The sequence below is a fragment of the Benincasa hispida genome, chromosome 10, assembly GCF_009727055.1.
Source record: "Benincasa hispida cultivar B227 chromosome 10, ASM972705v1, whole genome shotgun sequence".
Taxonomy (NCBI): Eukaryota; Viridiplantae; Streptophyta; class Magnoliopsida; order Cucurbitales; family Cucurbitaceae; genus Benincasa; species Benincasa hispida.
This window is the reverse complement of record NC_052358.1, coordinates 44,726,861-44,742,706: the sequence shown is the minus strand read 5'-3', so window position 1 is coordinate 44,742,706 and position 15,846 is coordinate 44,726,861. Positions and strand designations below refer to the sequence as shown.

Genomic DNA, 15,846 nt, shown 5'->3' with positions numbered 1-15,846 from the left:
AGGATTCTTCTATAACAAGTGAAAGTACGAGAATTTGAACTTTCAACCTCCAAGGATAGAGTATAATGACTATTCTTACTGAGTTATGCTCACTTTGGTGTGCATTTCACCTTTTATTGAATACATAAAATACAAACATCGGGGAAAATTTCAATATTGTCATAGTACGGAGAATTGTTCATACTAACCCTATTTATTACTTGTTATGATAGTACTATTTAAGAATAATATGGAATATGCAAAATAAATTAAGTATCTTTTAATAATGTATCGAATTCTGAATGAAAATAATAGGTATTACAGTAGTATTAAAAATTTGGTCGCAAAAACCCTAAATTTATCTATTGAAGAAGAAATGAAGGCCATCAATGCCGACCAATATGAAGGCATTGTGCAGATTGCAGAATGGATGGATGGTGGCCTACCACGTGATGAACACTCAATTCAAAAAGTACTTCACAAAGTTAAAAGTCTTCAAAGCTGTCCCCAAATTTCAACTTCAATCCGTTCATTCATTCATTACCTTATAATTCAATCCCATTCATTTCTTAATGAGGAAGAACCTAGAAGTCACATTAATAAATTAAATTATCAGTATCATTATTACCAATTTAAACGAAGTTCATTTCTAGAAATTGAAAAAATAGAAATCAGGTCGTTTTAGATTTAGTTGTTGTTGTAGCTTTGTTGTACTTCTAGACAAACTCGATGTAAAATGAAATAAATTAGTATTTAGTAAATTTGCTTTAAATTTGAAAAAAAGTAAGTTATAATACTTGGTGAAAATGCTAAATTATTGTGATTAATAATAATGACCAAATAGACATGCTATTAAAATTTGTATATTCTTATTGTTGAGAATTATATTTTTAAATAATTACTTAAAATATTATATGATACTTTCAACTTAAATTTATATTCTATTTGCTCTAAATTATTATTCATGTATAAGATTGTTTTTAAATATAAGAGAAATAGGTGCATCTTTTTTTAAAAGAAAAAATTGTTATTGAACTAATCTATCCGAATTTTTTTTTATATAGAAATTGGTTATATAAGGAATGTACTAAATGGTAAATTTTAATTTTCATAGAATACAATTGGAAATGGAAAGTTTGTTATAGATTCAACATTTGTTTAAAAAAGTTATGTAACAAATTTATCCATAATCAATCTAAACACTCAAAGCAATTAAAATTTATACAATCTTAAATACAGCCTCGGTCCAACTTTCACAACTTTTTAAATATTCTACCGTTATTTGGATGATTTTATGACGATTTGAATATAAGAACCAATTTAGAATGACTTTTAGGGCTAACAAATTATTTTCAAAGTAAGAGAGTACTTTTAAGAATAAAAAAAGTCATTCCTAACAAATCATAAGACAATATTCTTGATTATAGGAGAATAAAGTATGAGAGGGAACCAACAAAAAAAAATTTAGAAGTACATGAAGATGGAAAAAGGAGATATAGTACAAAACGACATAGTTTCAATTCAAGATCCTTAAATAAATAAAGTAAGAGAGGGAGGGAAAAAAAAAAAGTAGTTTAACTTCGTCTTAAAATAAGAGAAAATTAAAGCTAAGGAAGAAAAAGCCCGCGTTTGATACCCAAATTTTGTCCAAATTTTGTCGCATTCTTTTCTCTCTTAATTTAATTACACACTTCCCTTTTGCTTTGCTCGATCTTCTCTCTTTTTCGTTTCTCTCTTCTTTCACAGTGCTCTCTCTGAGCTCTGCAATGTTATCAACCAGTTTATGGGAACTTCCTTCTTCCTCTGCCATTTTGTACATCTTTCTTACTCTATTTTCATTCCTTATGTCCATTTCAGTAGCTTGCTTTAATGGAAATTGCCAGGTTTTTCCCTCTTTTTCTAGTGAATCTCGATGTGGGTGTTCCTTTTTTTCTCTTTTTCCCTTCTGGGTTTTCATTAAACTTTGAGAATCTTCAGGTTCTGGAAGCTTGTACGGCTGCCACAGATTGTGGGTCAGGTCTCTATTGTGGGAATTGCCCTGCTTCTGGCAAGAATCAACCTGTTTGTACTCGAGGCCAAGCAACTGTTCCTACTTCTGTTGTATGTTTTTTAGTTCATAGCTTCTTTAGAATGGAGAACTAATCGAATGATTATCTGGGATTTTCTGTGATTTGATTTGCTTTTCGTTTTTTTTTCTCTCTGAGATTTAGATTAATGGTTTGCCATTCAACAAGTACACTTGGTTGGTGACTCATAACTCGTTCAGTATTGTTGATGCTCCGTCTTTGGATGGAGTTCAGAGATTGACATTTTACAATCAAGAGGATACTGTAACTAATCAATTAAGAGTATGTGATTTCAGGCTTGTTGCTCATTTGTATTATGATCTGTATGTTCCTACGCTTGTTCTAATGTTTTAGATATGCTTCATTTTGTACTCTGTTTGTTGTATTCAGTGCTTTTACTGGTAAACATTGTTGATCTTGTTTGTTATTTAATTTTAACTTTTTTTTTTTCCTTCCAGAATGGTGTGAGGGGACTGATGCTGGATATGTATGATTTCCAAAACGATATCTGGCTTTGCCATTCTTTCAGGGGACAATGTTTCAACTTCACTGCTTTTGTAATCAATCTTCTTCTGCTTCCATCTTCCATTTTCTTTCCAATTTATGATGTTGAAATGTTGTTTGGCCTTTTTGGTTCTGTAAGCAAGATGATGACTATTGATATTTGGGTGTTCTCAGCAACCAGCAATTAACACATTAAGAGAAGTGGAAGCATTCTTAACTGAGAACCCTTCTGAAATAGTGACTATTATAATTGAAGACTATGTGCATACTCCAAAGGGGTTGACAAATCTTTTCACTAGTGCTGGGCTGGACAAATACTGGTTTCCAGTATCAAAGATGCCAAAGAAGGGAGAAGATTGGCCTACAGTAACTGACATGGTGCAACAGAATCATCGGCTTCTTGTTTTCACATCCATCGCATCGAAGGAAGCTGAAGAAGGAATTGCTTACCAATGGAAGTACATGTTGGAAAATGAACGTAAGCGTCAAGTGAATGCATTATTAGTTGTAACTTTGAGTTTTGTCTAGATGATGAACATGTTTATATTCTGTGTGTTTCAGCTGGTGATCCTGGAGTTGTACCTGCTTCATGCCCTAACCGAAGAGAATCGAAACCACTGAGATCAAGAAGTTCTTCTCTCTTCCTCCAGAATTACTTCCCAACATATCCAGTGGAAGCCGAGGCTTGCAAGGAGCATGCAAATCAACTTTTTAATATGATCTCCACATGCTATAAAGCATCTGGGAATATTTTGCCAAACTTTTTGGCTGTTAACTTCTACATGGTATGAGTTTAGTGCACTTTAAAAATGAGTATCAGCTGAAATTTACAATGAGTAACATATCACGATGAAAATCATGCAGAGAAGTGAAGGTGGAGGAGTCTTTGATGCTTTGGATAAGATAAACGGCCACACGCTATGTGGATGTAGCACACTTGCTGCCTGCCAGGTTTGTCAAGACAAGTTTTCAAATTGGTCACTATGTTGAAGTTTATTTATATGCACTAGTTTACATTTGGTCATCACTCTTGAATTTTTTGTTTCTCAGAATTCTTGGTTTTGTCTGGGCATGTGAGTTTCTTCTTTTGAGTTGATTTATTTCTCAAATTGAAAGTCTCTTATTTTAGTTTGTAGAATAATGGGTTTCTGTTATATTTTCTTGTAAGCTTCTCAATGACCTTTCCTTTAGGAAACTGATGACAGACTGATCACCAGTTGTTACCAAATTAAGAAACATTCATTGTCTCTCATGATCTGCTAGCAAAAGCTTCTATTAAGTCAAAAACAAAAATGCTTAGATTTTTCAATTGTTGACATTGGATTCTTAGATCATGATATAAATGAGTGGTCACAGTACTATCTTAAATATAAGTAACTGTTTAGGTTATGTTTGGTGGCAGTTCTTTTCCAAAAAACTGTTTTTCATTGTTTACCCCAAATAATATTTGAAAATATATTTATGATTCTACTTTCCTTTCCTTTATAATTTATCATCACAATAATTTCAAGACATTATATATTTCAATAACAGTGAAAAAAAAATCTGTTTTGGGGACATCAAAAACAGCAAGTATTCTTTATTTTGCTTTGGTATAAAAACCAAGTTCAGATATTTTTTTTTAACCAAGTGATTTATGAAAGAAAAAACTATGTTTTATTTTTAAAAACAAAAGGCGCTTATTTTTTACAACACTTTCCAAAATATTTTCAGCTGTTACAAGTTAACAGTTATTTTGTGCTTGCCACAGCATCCTGTCAACCCATAATTTAACTAGTTTAGGTTCCATTTTGGGATTTTTACTCTGCTTTTGTGGTTTGTTACATTGAATTTTGATTGTGCACAGTTTATACTGATGTCCTTTTGCTTATCGACATCGTCTTAAATACTCATTTACCAAAATATCTCATTGATGGCATTTTTCAGGCTGGAGCTCCTCCTGGCACTTGCAAGAGTATTCCAGCACCTAACACTGGCTCAATGAGCAGTACCTCTGGTAGCTTTACCGGGTCTGTTCAATTCTCGAAATCATCAGCTTCGACAGTCCATACGCCAAATCTTTTGGTTCTCTGGTTTTTCTACTTACCATTGTTGGCATTCTTAAAAACCACAATCAACACTCATCTAATTGGACTTTGAGCAACTATTCATGGAGGTTAATCTATAGTATATTGTATGTAAAGATTGAGAGTCATACCTGGTGTGCATCCCAGCCATCCTATAGAGATTGCCAAAATTGGCTATTAGAGTGAGACTCTAACATTAAAGGAAATACATGTTGAGATTTTCATCCAGGGAAGGTAAGTAGTTGCAGAGGTACAGGAGGATCAGAAACTGAAATAGATTTGGCATACGACACGAGCTAGTTCAGGTATGCAAAATGCTTCACTATATCATATTGCTTTATCATTGTTCTAGGATATAATGTAATTTTCTTTAAGATTTGTGTTTATTAAACTTTATTCCCTCTTCTGAAATTTGTTTCTTAAATTTGTGTTAGCTTTTGTAATGGTTTCACAAAGTGTTTTAGCTTTCTCGACCTTGTTAGCATTTTTTAGAACTGGAAGTGACAATTGGGATATTTGATTTTTATAGTTTGGTGAACAGGAGAAGCCTTGCTTATTCAAATTAAACATTTTGTATTGAAATCCTTTCTGGTTATGAGATATTTGAATAATCTCAGATAGAGAGGATTTTTGCTAATCAAAGGTTATTTTATTTTTATTTAAATCTTAGTTTTTTTTAAGTTTATCGACTTTTGAAATGATTATTGATGTTCTTATCCACTAAGTTATGCAAAGATCGAAAAGTTTTGGTTTTCTATTGCATATTTCATCTTTATTAATAAAATATATTCACTTGAAAAAAAAATTCATAGTAAACCGTTCTCCCTTGGTATAGTTATTTTTCTCTCATTTTTATCTTATGAAAAAATCCATGTGTTCTTTCTTCTGAAAAATATTTGGGTATATCCTGGATTGCACTCATCTTTCGTACAATCCATTTAAGTGTCAAATCACAAAGTGTCAGACTTTTCTTTTTCTAAAAAATATTAAAAAAAAAATTCCTTCGTGATTGATTGGAATGCATGGAAATGAATGTAGTGTGGGCTATACCGAAGTATTACTCTTTTCTTCTCTTTACCAACCATTGTTATTGAGTTTTATCTCTCTATTTCAGGTTTCCTTGGAGGCAAAGTGAAACAGTGTTTGGCATGAGTGGCTGTAATGCAATCATCTCTCTTATGGATTATATTGAAGACTTCTTAATATCCTTTTGTTTGTCCTGGTTTGCTTCCTATCTTAATTGGATAACTGTCCCACTCAATTCATTATAGCACCTTTCATCCTGCCTACTATTGAACCCATCTCATCAAGAAACTTGTTTGAGAGATTGAAAATATTAACTCATTCTGTTAAATTAGACTTAATATACATATTTATAACCATTGCTCTTTCGCTATTCTTTAACCGATCTAACTAACTTGACCTTGGCGACGACAAAAAGAAAAGAATGTATTTGAATTCATTGGGAAAAAGTAGTGTCCCTTACATGCTCTTTATATTTACAGAAAGCAAATTATTGTTTAATCAATAAAACTTCGTTTATATTGGTTTGAAAATGTAATACAAACGTTTTCAGACCAAGTTTAATGGAATTTGGATACCAGATGGAATATATACTTGGATGATATATATATGAAAAACGGATTAATAGGATCTAAAGAAATTAGAGGCCAAATCTTGACATTTAGGTCCCAGAGATGTATTTATGGGACCATAGAAATAAAAGGATATTTAGCCCCTAAATAAGCAAGCTTAGTTTTTACATACCCTTATATTTACATTGAGTATAATTTAGTTTTAAATGAACTGAGTAACATATTCAGCTTATTGGGGAAATTATGACCAATCTATATTTGACTTTAATGATGGAAACACAAAGATGAAGACATACATACAATAGAAGCTTTACAGGATGTGAATATTTGAGCATATTTCACACAACAGGCCACATAGAATTAAGCATACTTCTTGATTTTATTTGAAGTGATGGACTTATTGCGACCAAACCAATGAAGCAGTCTACAGGAACCCTCATTCCCCAAACATTTATCGACTCGAGTTTGCGGCATTTACTTACAAGAATAAGAAGTCCAGTCTCCGTTACATGTCGACAACTCCAAAGGACAATGGTCTGCAGAATTAAGAAAGAAATGCACTGATTAAAGATTGTCCAGGACATATAGGTATCATATGATTCATAAGAAGGTTTAGCAAAGTGAAAGGAGATTCTTAGAATAATCACCTTCAAATTTGGACAGTTATCTGCGATCGCAAACAGAGATACATCAGTGACAAAGGTGCCGCCGATATTCAGGTTTTGCAAGGAGTTGGCTCTGGAAATCTGGAACACAACCAAATGCAGTTTTAGAAAAAGGAAGTGAAAATGTTAATGAACCATGCAAGACATCAAAAATGTAGAAAGGAGATTATTTAGTGCCTGTATGAGAGTGATTTTGAAAATGTTAAAATCACTTTTGGTATGTTCAAAATCACTTGGAAACGCTCATTTAAAATTTAATAAAACATTTAATATTTAATTTTATACTTTTAAATGCAAATTTCATATCATCAAAATTGATTTTGAATGATTAAAAATATATACTAGAATGATTTTGAAAATATTAAAAGTTACTTTAACCCTTAGGAGTTCAGCTTTTAGTTCTTCTGCATTTAAGAACAAAAGTGAAATGAAGCATATGTGGAGTACCATTTTCTTTTAGTTCAACAATATTTGGCGTGCCAGATTCAAACCTATCACCTTTTGGGTAATTATACTTCTCCTAAGAAGTTTCTTTGAAGAACAAGTGGAACAATACTTCCAAAATCATGCACAATAGCCTAGACCTTCAAAAAGTTCTGAAGTAGAGAGAATAAAAAAATGTTGTTGCCAAAAACCTCCTCCCCCTAAATACCTCTGAAGAAGATGAAATTTCAGGACCAGGGTTTCTCAAACTGGTGTCTACTTTTCAAAGGTGGACTCTAGAAGATCCAAAATAACTAAGACAATACTGAGAACTTATTGGTGCAGAGAAATGAAGATACAAACAAAGATATCGTAGAACAAGTAAAATTTACAGAAATTCAGTAGTTCAATTTCCACCTAAACTCATACTCCGATAACACACCAAGGCCTATTTCTTTAGGAATGTTTGTTCTAAGATAAGAAAATATCATACCAGTTGCACAACACCCTTGTCAGTGATCCCTGCCATACCCCAAAGCGAAATGGACCTGAGGTTTGGAATGCACTTTGCAAGAGAGATTTCATGCAATCCATGGTCTGTTATTTGGCAACCCCAACGGCTTCTTGAGCTGAAAAACAACAAACGTCTTTAAGATCAACCAAAAACACGAGCCATAAACATCAAGAGTAAAACAAGCTTTACAAAACAATTTTAAAGAACCTCTCTCCCTAACATATGCCCAAACAACATCACATCTTAAGAGAAACCTCTGTTTTTGTGGTTCATAATCAAATTGGCTAACTAATGATGAACAGAAATGGAAACCTCTCACTGTCCACAACACCAATAGCCATCTGTAATCAGAAACTACTCGAAGCAAAGCAATCTGATGAAAATTTCAGAAGAAAACTGAAATTTCCAGAGAGAGAGAGAGACAGAGAGATTACATGTCGAGCTCTCGAAGACTGTAGGCATGTCGAATAAGGCGAGCAGTGGAGTTATCATCCATCTTCCAACCAGCAAAGCTCAAACTCTTTCTCCTACCAAGAGACAGTTTAACTCCTTCCTTCCATTTCCTACTTACGCCGCACGCCCTGCGTTTTTCCAGAATCCCATAAACCCTCAAAATTAGGGAACAATGACCAAAGCAATTGAGAAGGAAAAAAAAACATTCATAAAAACCGAAATTAAGAGTAAATTACTGAGCCAAATCGGTGAAGGAGGTGATCATCGCAAAAATATGAGCCAGTAGGTCAATTGGCAGGCGATCAATCTCCGGCTCCGGCTCCGACTCCGACTCCATCGCTACCGGCCACACAGCAGCCAAATCCATTCCGGTATATCAATTCGAAAGAAGAAGAAGTTTGTGGCGTTGAAAAACGAGCACGGGAGGATGAAATGAAATTCACGAGTGGAATTCGTTACTTTTGGGAGAAGAGAAGCATAAAAAAGCAAAGGGAAGATTCAAAGAAGAGAGAGAAAGAGAGGATGTTGACATGATATCGCCACCATTTGAAGAAGATTCTGAGCTTCAAAAATATCCCAATTATATGAGAGATTATGAGCGAAATTTTGTTTGAGTTTTTCATGAATCTAGGAGCTCGCATCCCATGAACTTCGCTGTATTGAATTCATCCTACCAATTTCATGGACCAATTCAACAACTTACTTTATTGTTAATTCAAGGTTTATTGTACAAATATGTCATTAACAGTTTCAAGGTCTCCAAAATTTATAGTTTTAAAAGAATTATAATTAATGAAAATTTACTATTTTTCATCCCAACTCAAATTTTACTTATAATTATTTTTAATTAATTTATAGATATTAACATGAAAGACATAAAATAATTATTTATTGAAAAATCGAAGTTAAAAATGTAAATTTTGTAATATTGAAGTAAAATTCAAACTTCAAAGATAAAATTGTAACATTTTAAAAATCAAATAGACAAAAAAAGTAATTTTTTTCTTTGTTAAAAGTACATAGGGACGAAATTTATGATTCATGGAATATATAAAAACTAAAGTCATACAATTAAAAATATAGGCTGACCATATAATATCTGACTAAAGGGAGTTTGTAAGGCTTGTTTTTGGGTGAGAAATAGTGAATCCATGTGCTTTGATCTTGAGGAAAAAGTTTTAGAAAAAAGAAAAGAAAGCATATTAACATAAATAATAATAATAATATTAATAATAACAACAATAATAATGATGATGATAATGATAGTAATAAATAGGTTTGTTTTGAATTGTGTTAGAAATATTTGCACATGATCCAAGGCGCCAATGCATTTGAGCAGCCAAATTCATGTAAGCAAAACCAGCAGCTCCAAATTCCTTGCCTTCAGGCTCATTTTCTTTCTCAATTTGTAAATTTATTTTTAAAAATATCAATTTATACCCTAAAATTTTTTTGGGTGTATCGGTTTAAATTAACTAATATAATAATTCACACCTTCCATGATGTTTCATTCAAAAAATTTTATATGAAACTTATAATGGTATCAATTAAACTTTTAAAATTTTATGAAAGAATCAATTTAGACTTTTAGTTATAATTTCCTTTTAGAATCATTCATGCATTTACTTTAATTATCCATTTTGTAAAATCAAAATTTGAAAAAGTACACATGTTTCAAAATTAATGCATTAATGATTTTTAAAAAATAGTTATAAATCGATTATACAATTACAAAAATACAGGGTTTAAATTGATACAATTATAAGTTTAAAGATTTTAATAAACGAAAATTATTTTAAATGATAAAACTGTTAAAAATATTTACAACTAATAGCAAAATATCACAATCTATCTGTGATAGACCGCGATAGACTATTATCTAAGTCTATTTGTGTCATGATAGACACAGATGATAGTCTATTGTTCTTTATCGCAGTTTATCACAGATAAACAGTAATATTTTACTATTATTTGTAAACATTTTTATTATTTTTTATAATTAAAATTAGCCCTTTAATAAATGCAACTTGAGCAATAAAATTTGATATTTATCTCATTTATTTTGATGTTTAGATTTTTGAAATAAATGGGTGCAAGATTCTCGTTTCCTTTCAACTTTCTTTCTTTTAAAATAGTTTACTAAAAAAAAAAAGTTAACAATAAAATTTGAGTAGTTAATAGATAAGTTTGAGAAGAAGTTCCCAAGTGTTTAAGCTTTGAAAACGGATGAGCTAAGTTAGGAGTGGAAAATATTCTAAGTGTTGAGACTTGAGCTCTCGGGTGAAATTGGGAAATCCTAACACTTAGTAAAATTTTGAAGAGTGTTGAAGAAGAGAAGGCTAGGCATGGAAGGGCTGCTTAGCGTGAAGGCCTTGGCGGACAGTTTGAGTATGAGGTTTTTGTTGGCCTCATTAGAGGTTATTTTGATAAAGGATGGGCGCCAAGTATGTGGTCGAGCGCCTAAGGTTCTGCACTAGGGGGTTGTTTGACATAAGCGACAGAGTGTGCATCCGAGTGTCTCAACCCTACATGACTGAGTGGGTTGAGACTCCCACGAAGTGGACAAGACAAGAAGCATGTATGATAACATCCAAAAAGGGTGTCATCCATATGCCAAAGAAAGGGTAAGAGAAGTGAAGTGTCATGATGCGATCGAGAAGGACGATGCATCATCCAACACACAAAGAAAGTGAGCAAACATGTCAGGTTGAACATCAAATAAGAAGACAACCACCACCCTTGTGTCTTGGTACCTAAGTGAGCTACCACATGACATACGAAATGTATCATGGCGTGGGCGAGTATTGCGGGATGAGTGTCTCAGAAAACTTCCGGTGAGAAAGAGTAACTCAAGGATAGTGTCGGATGGCATGGGTGTGCCAACATTGCACCTTCTTGGGAAGAATGGAGGTTGGTATATATGCTCGGGTAGCGGCACGGTATCCTAAACGACATGGTATGGTCGCAAGTGTCGTCATGCCACGATGATGTTCGTATTGATGATTGTCCCGTTAATTCCGATAAGTGTGAATGACCTGAGAGTCGATTCTCGATAGTTGTGTCCCTATGAGAAATGAATTTGTATGTCATCCTAAGGTTCGAGGTGGTATCCTTGAATATCGGTGGACACTAGGTGTGCGTCGAAAAGTTAGTCTTGTCTCAGTTAGAAGAAAAACTTATCCTGGTCGGCAAGTTTAGCTAGTTTCTGACTTAAAATGAAACAGGAAGCTTACAGTGAGTTTGATAAAGTAGGACAGGCCCCGTGATAGGTCAGGACTCATGTCGGTAAGGTCTCGACTCGATATGAGGTATGAGATGACTGAGTGGTCGAGAATGAAGGTGAAAGAGAGATGGTGGAATGTACGAAGGGGCGACGTACATTGCCGAGACAAGCTAAGTTGTAAGCATCAAGTTGAGAACACCCGGTTAAGACAATGTCACAGGCGAGCAAAAGAATGCTCTTTGGTACGAATAGTTGAACGGATGTTTGATGCGAGTTGTAAGACAGGATTATGTAAGCTCGTTTAAGAATGAAAGAACTTCGCCCGACGGTCCGACAGAGTAAGATGACTCGAGAAAAGAATGTATTGGCTAGGATTAGCCTCTAGGTTGGTCATGTTTGAAGAAAAGATCATGGCGCTGCACGATTGAAGAAGTATGACCGTGACACCGAGCGTCCCAGGCAAGGCATCGAGGTGAGGCTGCCAGACACACTAAATTTAGCCTAGGCATTGAAGATTGATTGATGTGCGATGAGTCTTTGGCCAAAGGACGTGTGCTTGTAAGAGTTAAATCTCTTTGTGTTGAAGAGTTGGGAAATAATTTATTAAGCCTAATTAGTGGACGAACGGTATAATTACAGGCTTAAGACAAAGGCTAGTGGCCTAGATGCCACTTAATTAAGTAGTGTAGCCATGCAAGGGCAAGTAAAAAAAGGTCTCGCGAAGAAGAAGACGATTTTGCTGAACCACTCATGCAAAGGGGAGAATTTCCTCAGTCAAAGTGAAGCTTCATCCATCTTCTTGATGCTCCATGGTTGCTGTGAAGAATTTCCCACGAATTGATGAGGAAACCTTGAAGGAACTGAAGGTTGTTTTGAATTTTGGACTTACCCGAGCAAGACAAGACATAGCAGACAATGCGCAAAGGAAGTGCCTAATGTCTAAAGGTTGTACGGCGTGCATCGCATGAAGACAAGGTCCATTGACTACTCCAACGCTAACGCCTAAGTCAAGTGAGCGAGCACCTACCCTAAGTATGTGTCGTGTGCCCATCTGCACACATAGTGTACTTAGCTCGCGAAAGATTAGCATTGCACTTAGTCTTGAAATCTAAGCATAAACAAGTTAAAAGGTGGAATCCTTAAAGGAATAATAAGTCTTATTTAATATTAAGTTTGGACTAAAAAAAGGGAACTAAAGATAAGCTAAGCTAAGAAAAAAGAAGATCTAAAAGGAGTTAACTAAATAACTAAGCTCAAAAGGGAGCTAATGTCATTAACCAAGGGTGTTTATTTATATGACAGGCCAAATCGAAATATGACAAGCCTATAACCCTCTGGGAGTTGACAAGTAATAGTGAGTTACAAAGTTTAATAAATGTTTCCTTAAATATGTGCGTAAGTTTAATGTATGCCTAATTTTAAATGTTTTTTAACGCATGGTTCAACAAAGAATGATTTATATTGGACGCATAGTTCAACCAAAGTAAGGTTCTCCAATGTGTGTTTGCATAAATTTTCTCTTATTAAGCCATAAGCTTTAATGAGTTTTAAAGCATGAACGTCTCTATTTGAGCTAGATGCTCCTGTGCAACCAAAGCATGCTTCAAGCATGAATTATTTTTTTTAAAAAAAAAAAAATTTATAATCTATGTTCCATATAATGCTTTAAGCATGATTAATCAATGAAAGCATTCCTAATATGTTATGAGAATTTATGCTATGATCATCTACTATAATGTTTTTTCTAAGTAATGCTCAAGAGTTTAAATGCTATGTATGTTTAGTATGAGCATGTTTTTAATATTTTGATGATAAAACCCGATACTGAAGGAGATGAAGGTATTCAGGGTATACATTATATATATATATATATATGAGCCTTTGGGGCATCTCTACATGCATGTATGATTATGATCGACGCAGCTATATCGGAACCACTCTACAACAGCTAAGGTTATTTACTATCGATGCTGGTTGTATTGAGGCTTCTCTACATCAACTAAAGCTATCAACGTTGAGTGAATGAGCAAAAAGAACTTTACCTCAACTAAGGCAAAAGAGTACCAGTAGAGTGAATCTTTATAAAATAAGTCCAAGCTATGTGGTATTTTCAAGGTTTCTATATCATGATATGTTTTAAGTGCAAGTACTTATATTTAAGTTGGGCTTGTTTTCTTAACCTTGAAACAATGAAAGCATATTTATGTTTTAGTAGTTCGTGATATAGTATACCTATGTTTATAAACTTACATTTTTAAAAGTTAGTCACTCACTGGACAATTGTAGCTCACTATTTTCAAATGTTTTTACTTCTCAGGTAGCGGCTAATTTTCCGGAGCCTAGCTTACAGCTAACTGCCAATCTATCACAAATCTATAGATCCCTAATAGACCAGAAGTTGTTTAGGTTGATGTTATGTCTTTGTAGGCATTAGAACTCTTGTACATATAGTGGGAAGGATAGAATCCTAAGCTTATATATATGTGAAAGTGGTTGTATGTGAACTCTGTTTGAAGTAGGTATATAAGTTACAACTGGTTTGTGGTTAATAAGTTCTGAATGTCTACAAGGCCATAGTTAGGAATGCATGGATATGTTATGATCTTTATAAACTGTCTATCAAGTTAAACAAGTGCAAGGAACCAGGTTACAAATACTAGTTGGATAGTTGGTGTCATAAGATGGTTGTGTAGGATCTAAAGGCAACTGGAGGGGGTGAATAGGGTTGACTACCAATTTTTAAAAAATAATTTTATCTTCAAACAATGCTCAATAAAGTTAACCTACTAATTTGATTAAAGAAAATTTATGCAAGACAAAACTTAAATCATGCAAGCTATGATAACTTCAAATTTAAAAGACAATTTAATCAAGGATAAATTTAAATAACACACTAAAAATTAAATCATGCAATTAGGAAAGATTAAAAAATAACTAAGACAAGAAGCAAAAAATTGAAAACCAGAAATAAAAGAGAGAGAGGAAGAGAAAATAGGTTTGACAAATTGCCTACTCCACTCTCCAAGACTCATTCTTGGGTATTTCAAGTGATCCTCTTGCAGGTGAGGACCAAACCGACATACGACCCTCTTTTTCTTAGGCCAAAGAAAAATCTAAGATCCTTTTTACTGGTTCAGGATCAAACCGATTTTTTTTTTCTCACAACCCAAGGTGTACCCACACCTTAATACAATTCCCAAAAATTAAAAGAAAACCTCACAATATTACCTTTTGAAGACTAAATACACAAGTTGATCACTAAAAAAAACTCACAAAAATAACTCTAGGCCAATTTAGGAGCAAGGAGGACAAGAATTTGAGAGTAGAGAGAATTGAGAGCTTAGACTTGATAGCTTTTGGTGTCAATGAAGAGTAAAATCAAGTCGAATTTATAGGCGAGGGGGATAAATTTTAGCCATTGGATATGATTGCAAATGAAGGGTGGAGATTGAATAAAAATAGAAAATAAAAGGATTTGAAAAGGAATTTTGAAAGATTGGAATTGTTGAGATTTGGAGAATAAAAAGGATTTGAAAAAGAATTTTGAAAGATTGGAATGATTGAGATTTGGAGAATAAAAAGGATTTGAAGGATGAAAATTTAGGAAGGAAATCAAATTTGAAAAGGCTGAAATTTGGTGAGAATTTGGAGAAAATTTGGAGAAAATTTGATCAGGAAATTAAAGAAAAATAAGAAAATAAAAAATAGCCGGATGATATGAGCATCACGCGCACAGGGGAGGAGATTGAGGGTCACGCGTCGCATTCTGTGAAGAAACCGTAGACACGTGCAGAGCACGCGCGCGTGAAGCTGGGTGACCACCACTTGTCATTATCTCATTCGTCCACGGTCGTCATGTCACTGCCACATCATGTGCCATGTCATCGCCACGTCAGCAAAAGGTGACCGGCTGGAGCATCACGTCAGCTGCCATGACATTAATATTGACTGTTTTGTGCCACATCAACCGCCACGTCGGATGCCACGTCAGCAAGGTGCCACGTGCCACTGCCATGTTGGATTTCCTCTCCAATCTTCTTTTGCTTATAACTTTCTCGTTTGAACTCCGATTTGAGCTATTCAAATTGCGTTGGAATTGTCTTTCCAAGCTCTACAAGATAGTGACTCTGAAACACTAAAAATGTTAGTACAAAAAATCTGAGTTTGTTATCATCAAAATACTTGGTTTGATTGAAGCTCTAAAGCTAACAATCTCCCCCTTTTTTATGATGACAAACCACCATAATACCAAAAATACTTCTCCCCCTTTTGTTATCAACAAAAAGATATACAAGTGATTTTTCTCTCTCTTAATCATACAAATAATGCTCCCCCTCAATAAATTATAACACATAAAT

At 34.0% G+C, this 15,846-nt stretch overlaps 2 protein-coding genes across 2 annotated transcripts; one reads left to right on the top strand and one right to left on the bottom strand.

Annotated features, from left to right (window-relative positions):
- The first annotated feature begins 1,585 nt into the window (after positions 1-1,585).
- Positions 1,586-5,997, top strand: LOC120088734 (PI-PLC X domain-containing protein At5g67130). The gene is made up of 9 exons (XM_039046166.1): positions 1,586-1,862; positions 1,957-2,079; positions 2,190-2,327; positions 2,504-2,602; positions 2,724-3,027; positions 3,111-3,334; positions 3,414-3,500; positions 4,476-4,920; positions 5,730-5,997. Exons 1-8 carry the CDS (start codon positions 1,746-1,748, stop codon positions 4,686-4,688), a joined length of 1,305 nt encoding a protein of 434 aa, XP_038902094.1. The 5' UTR covers positions 1,586-1,745; the 3' UTR covers positions 4,689-4,920; positions 5,730-5,997.
- A 295-nt stretch (positions 5,998-6,292) lies between these two features.
- LOC120088735 (F-box protein At5g67140-like) lies at positions 6,293-8,914 on the bottom strand. Its single transcript, XM_039046167.1, has 5 exons — positions 8,502-8,914; positions 8,247-8,393; positions 7,792-7,927; positions 6,858-6,956; positions 6,293-6,746 (listed from the first exon to the last, which is right to left on the bottom strand). The coding sequence occupies exons 1-5, from the start codon at positions 8,630-8,632 to the stop codon at positions 6,549-6,551; spliced, it is 711 nt and encodes a 236-aa protein (XP_038902095.1). The 5' UTR covers positions 8,633-8,914; the 3' UTR covers positions 6,293-6,548.
- Between the last annotated feature and the right edge of the window lie 6,932 nt (positions 8,915-15,846).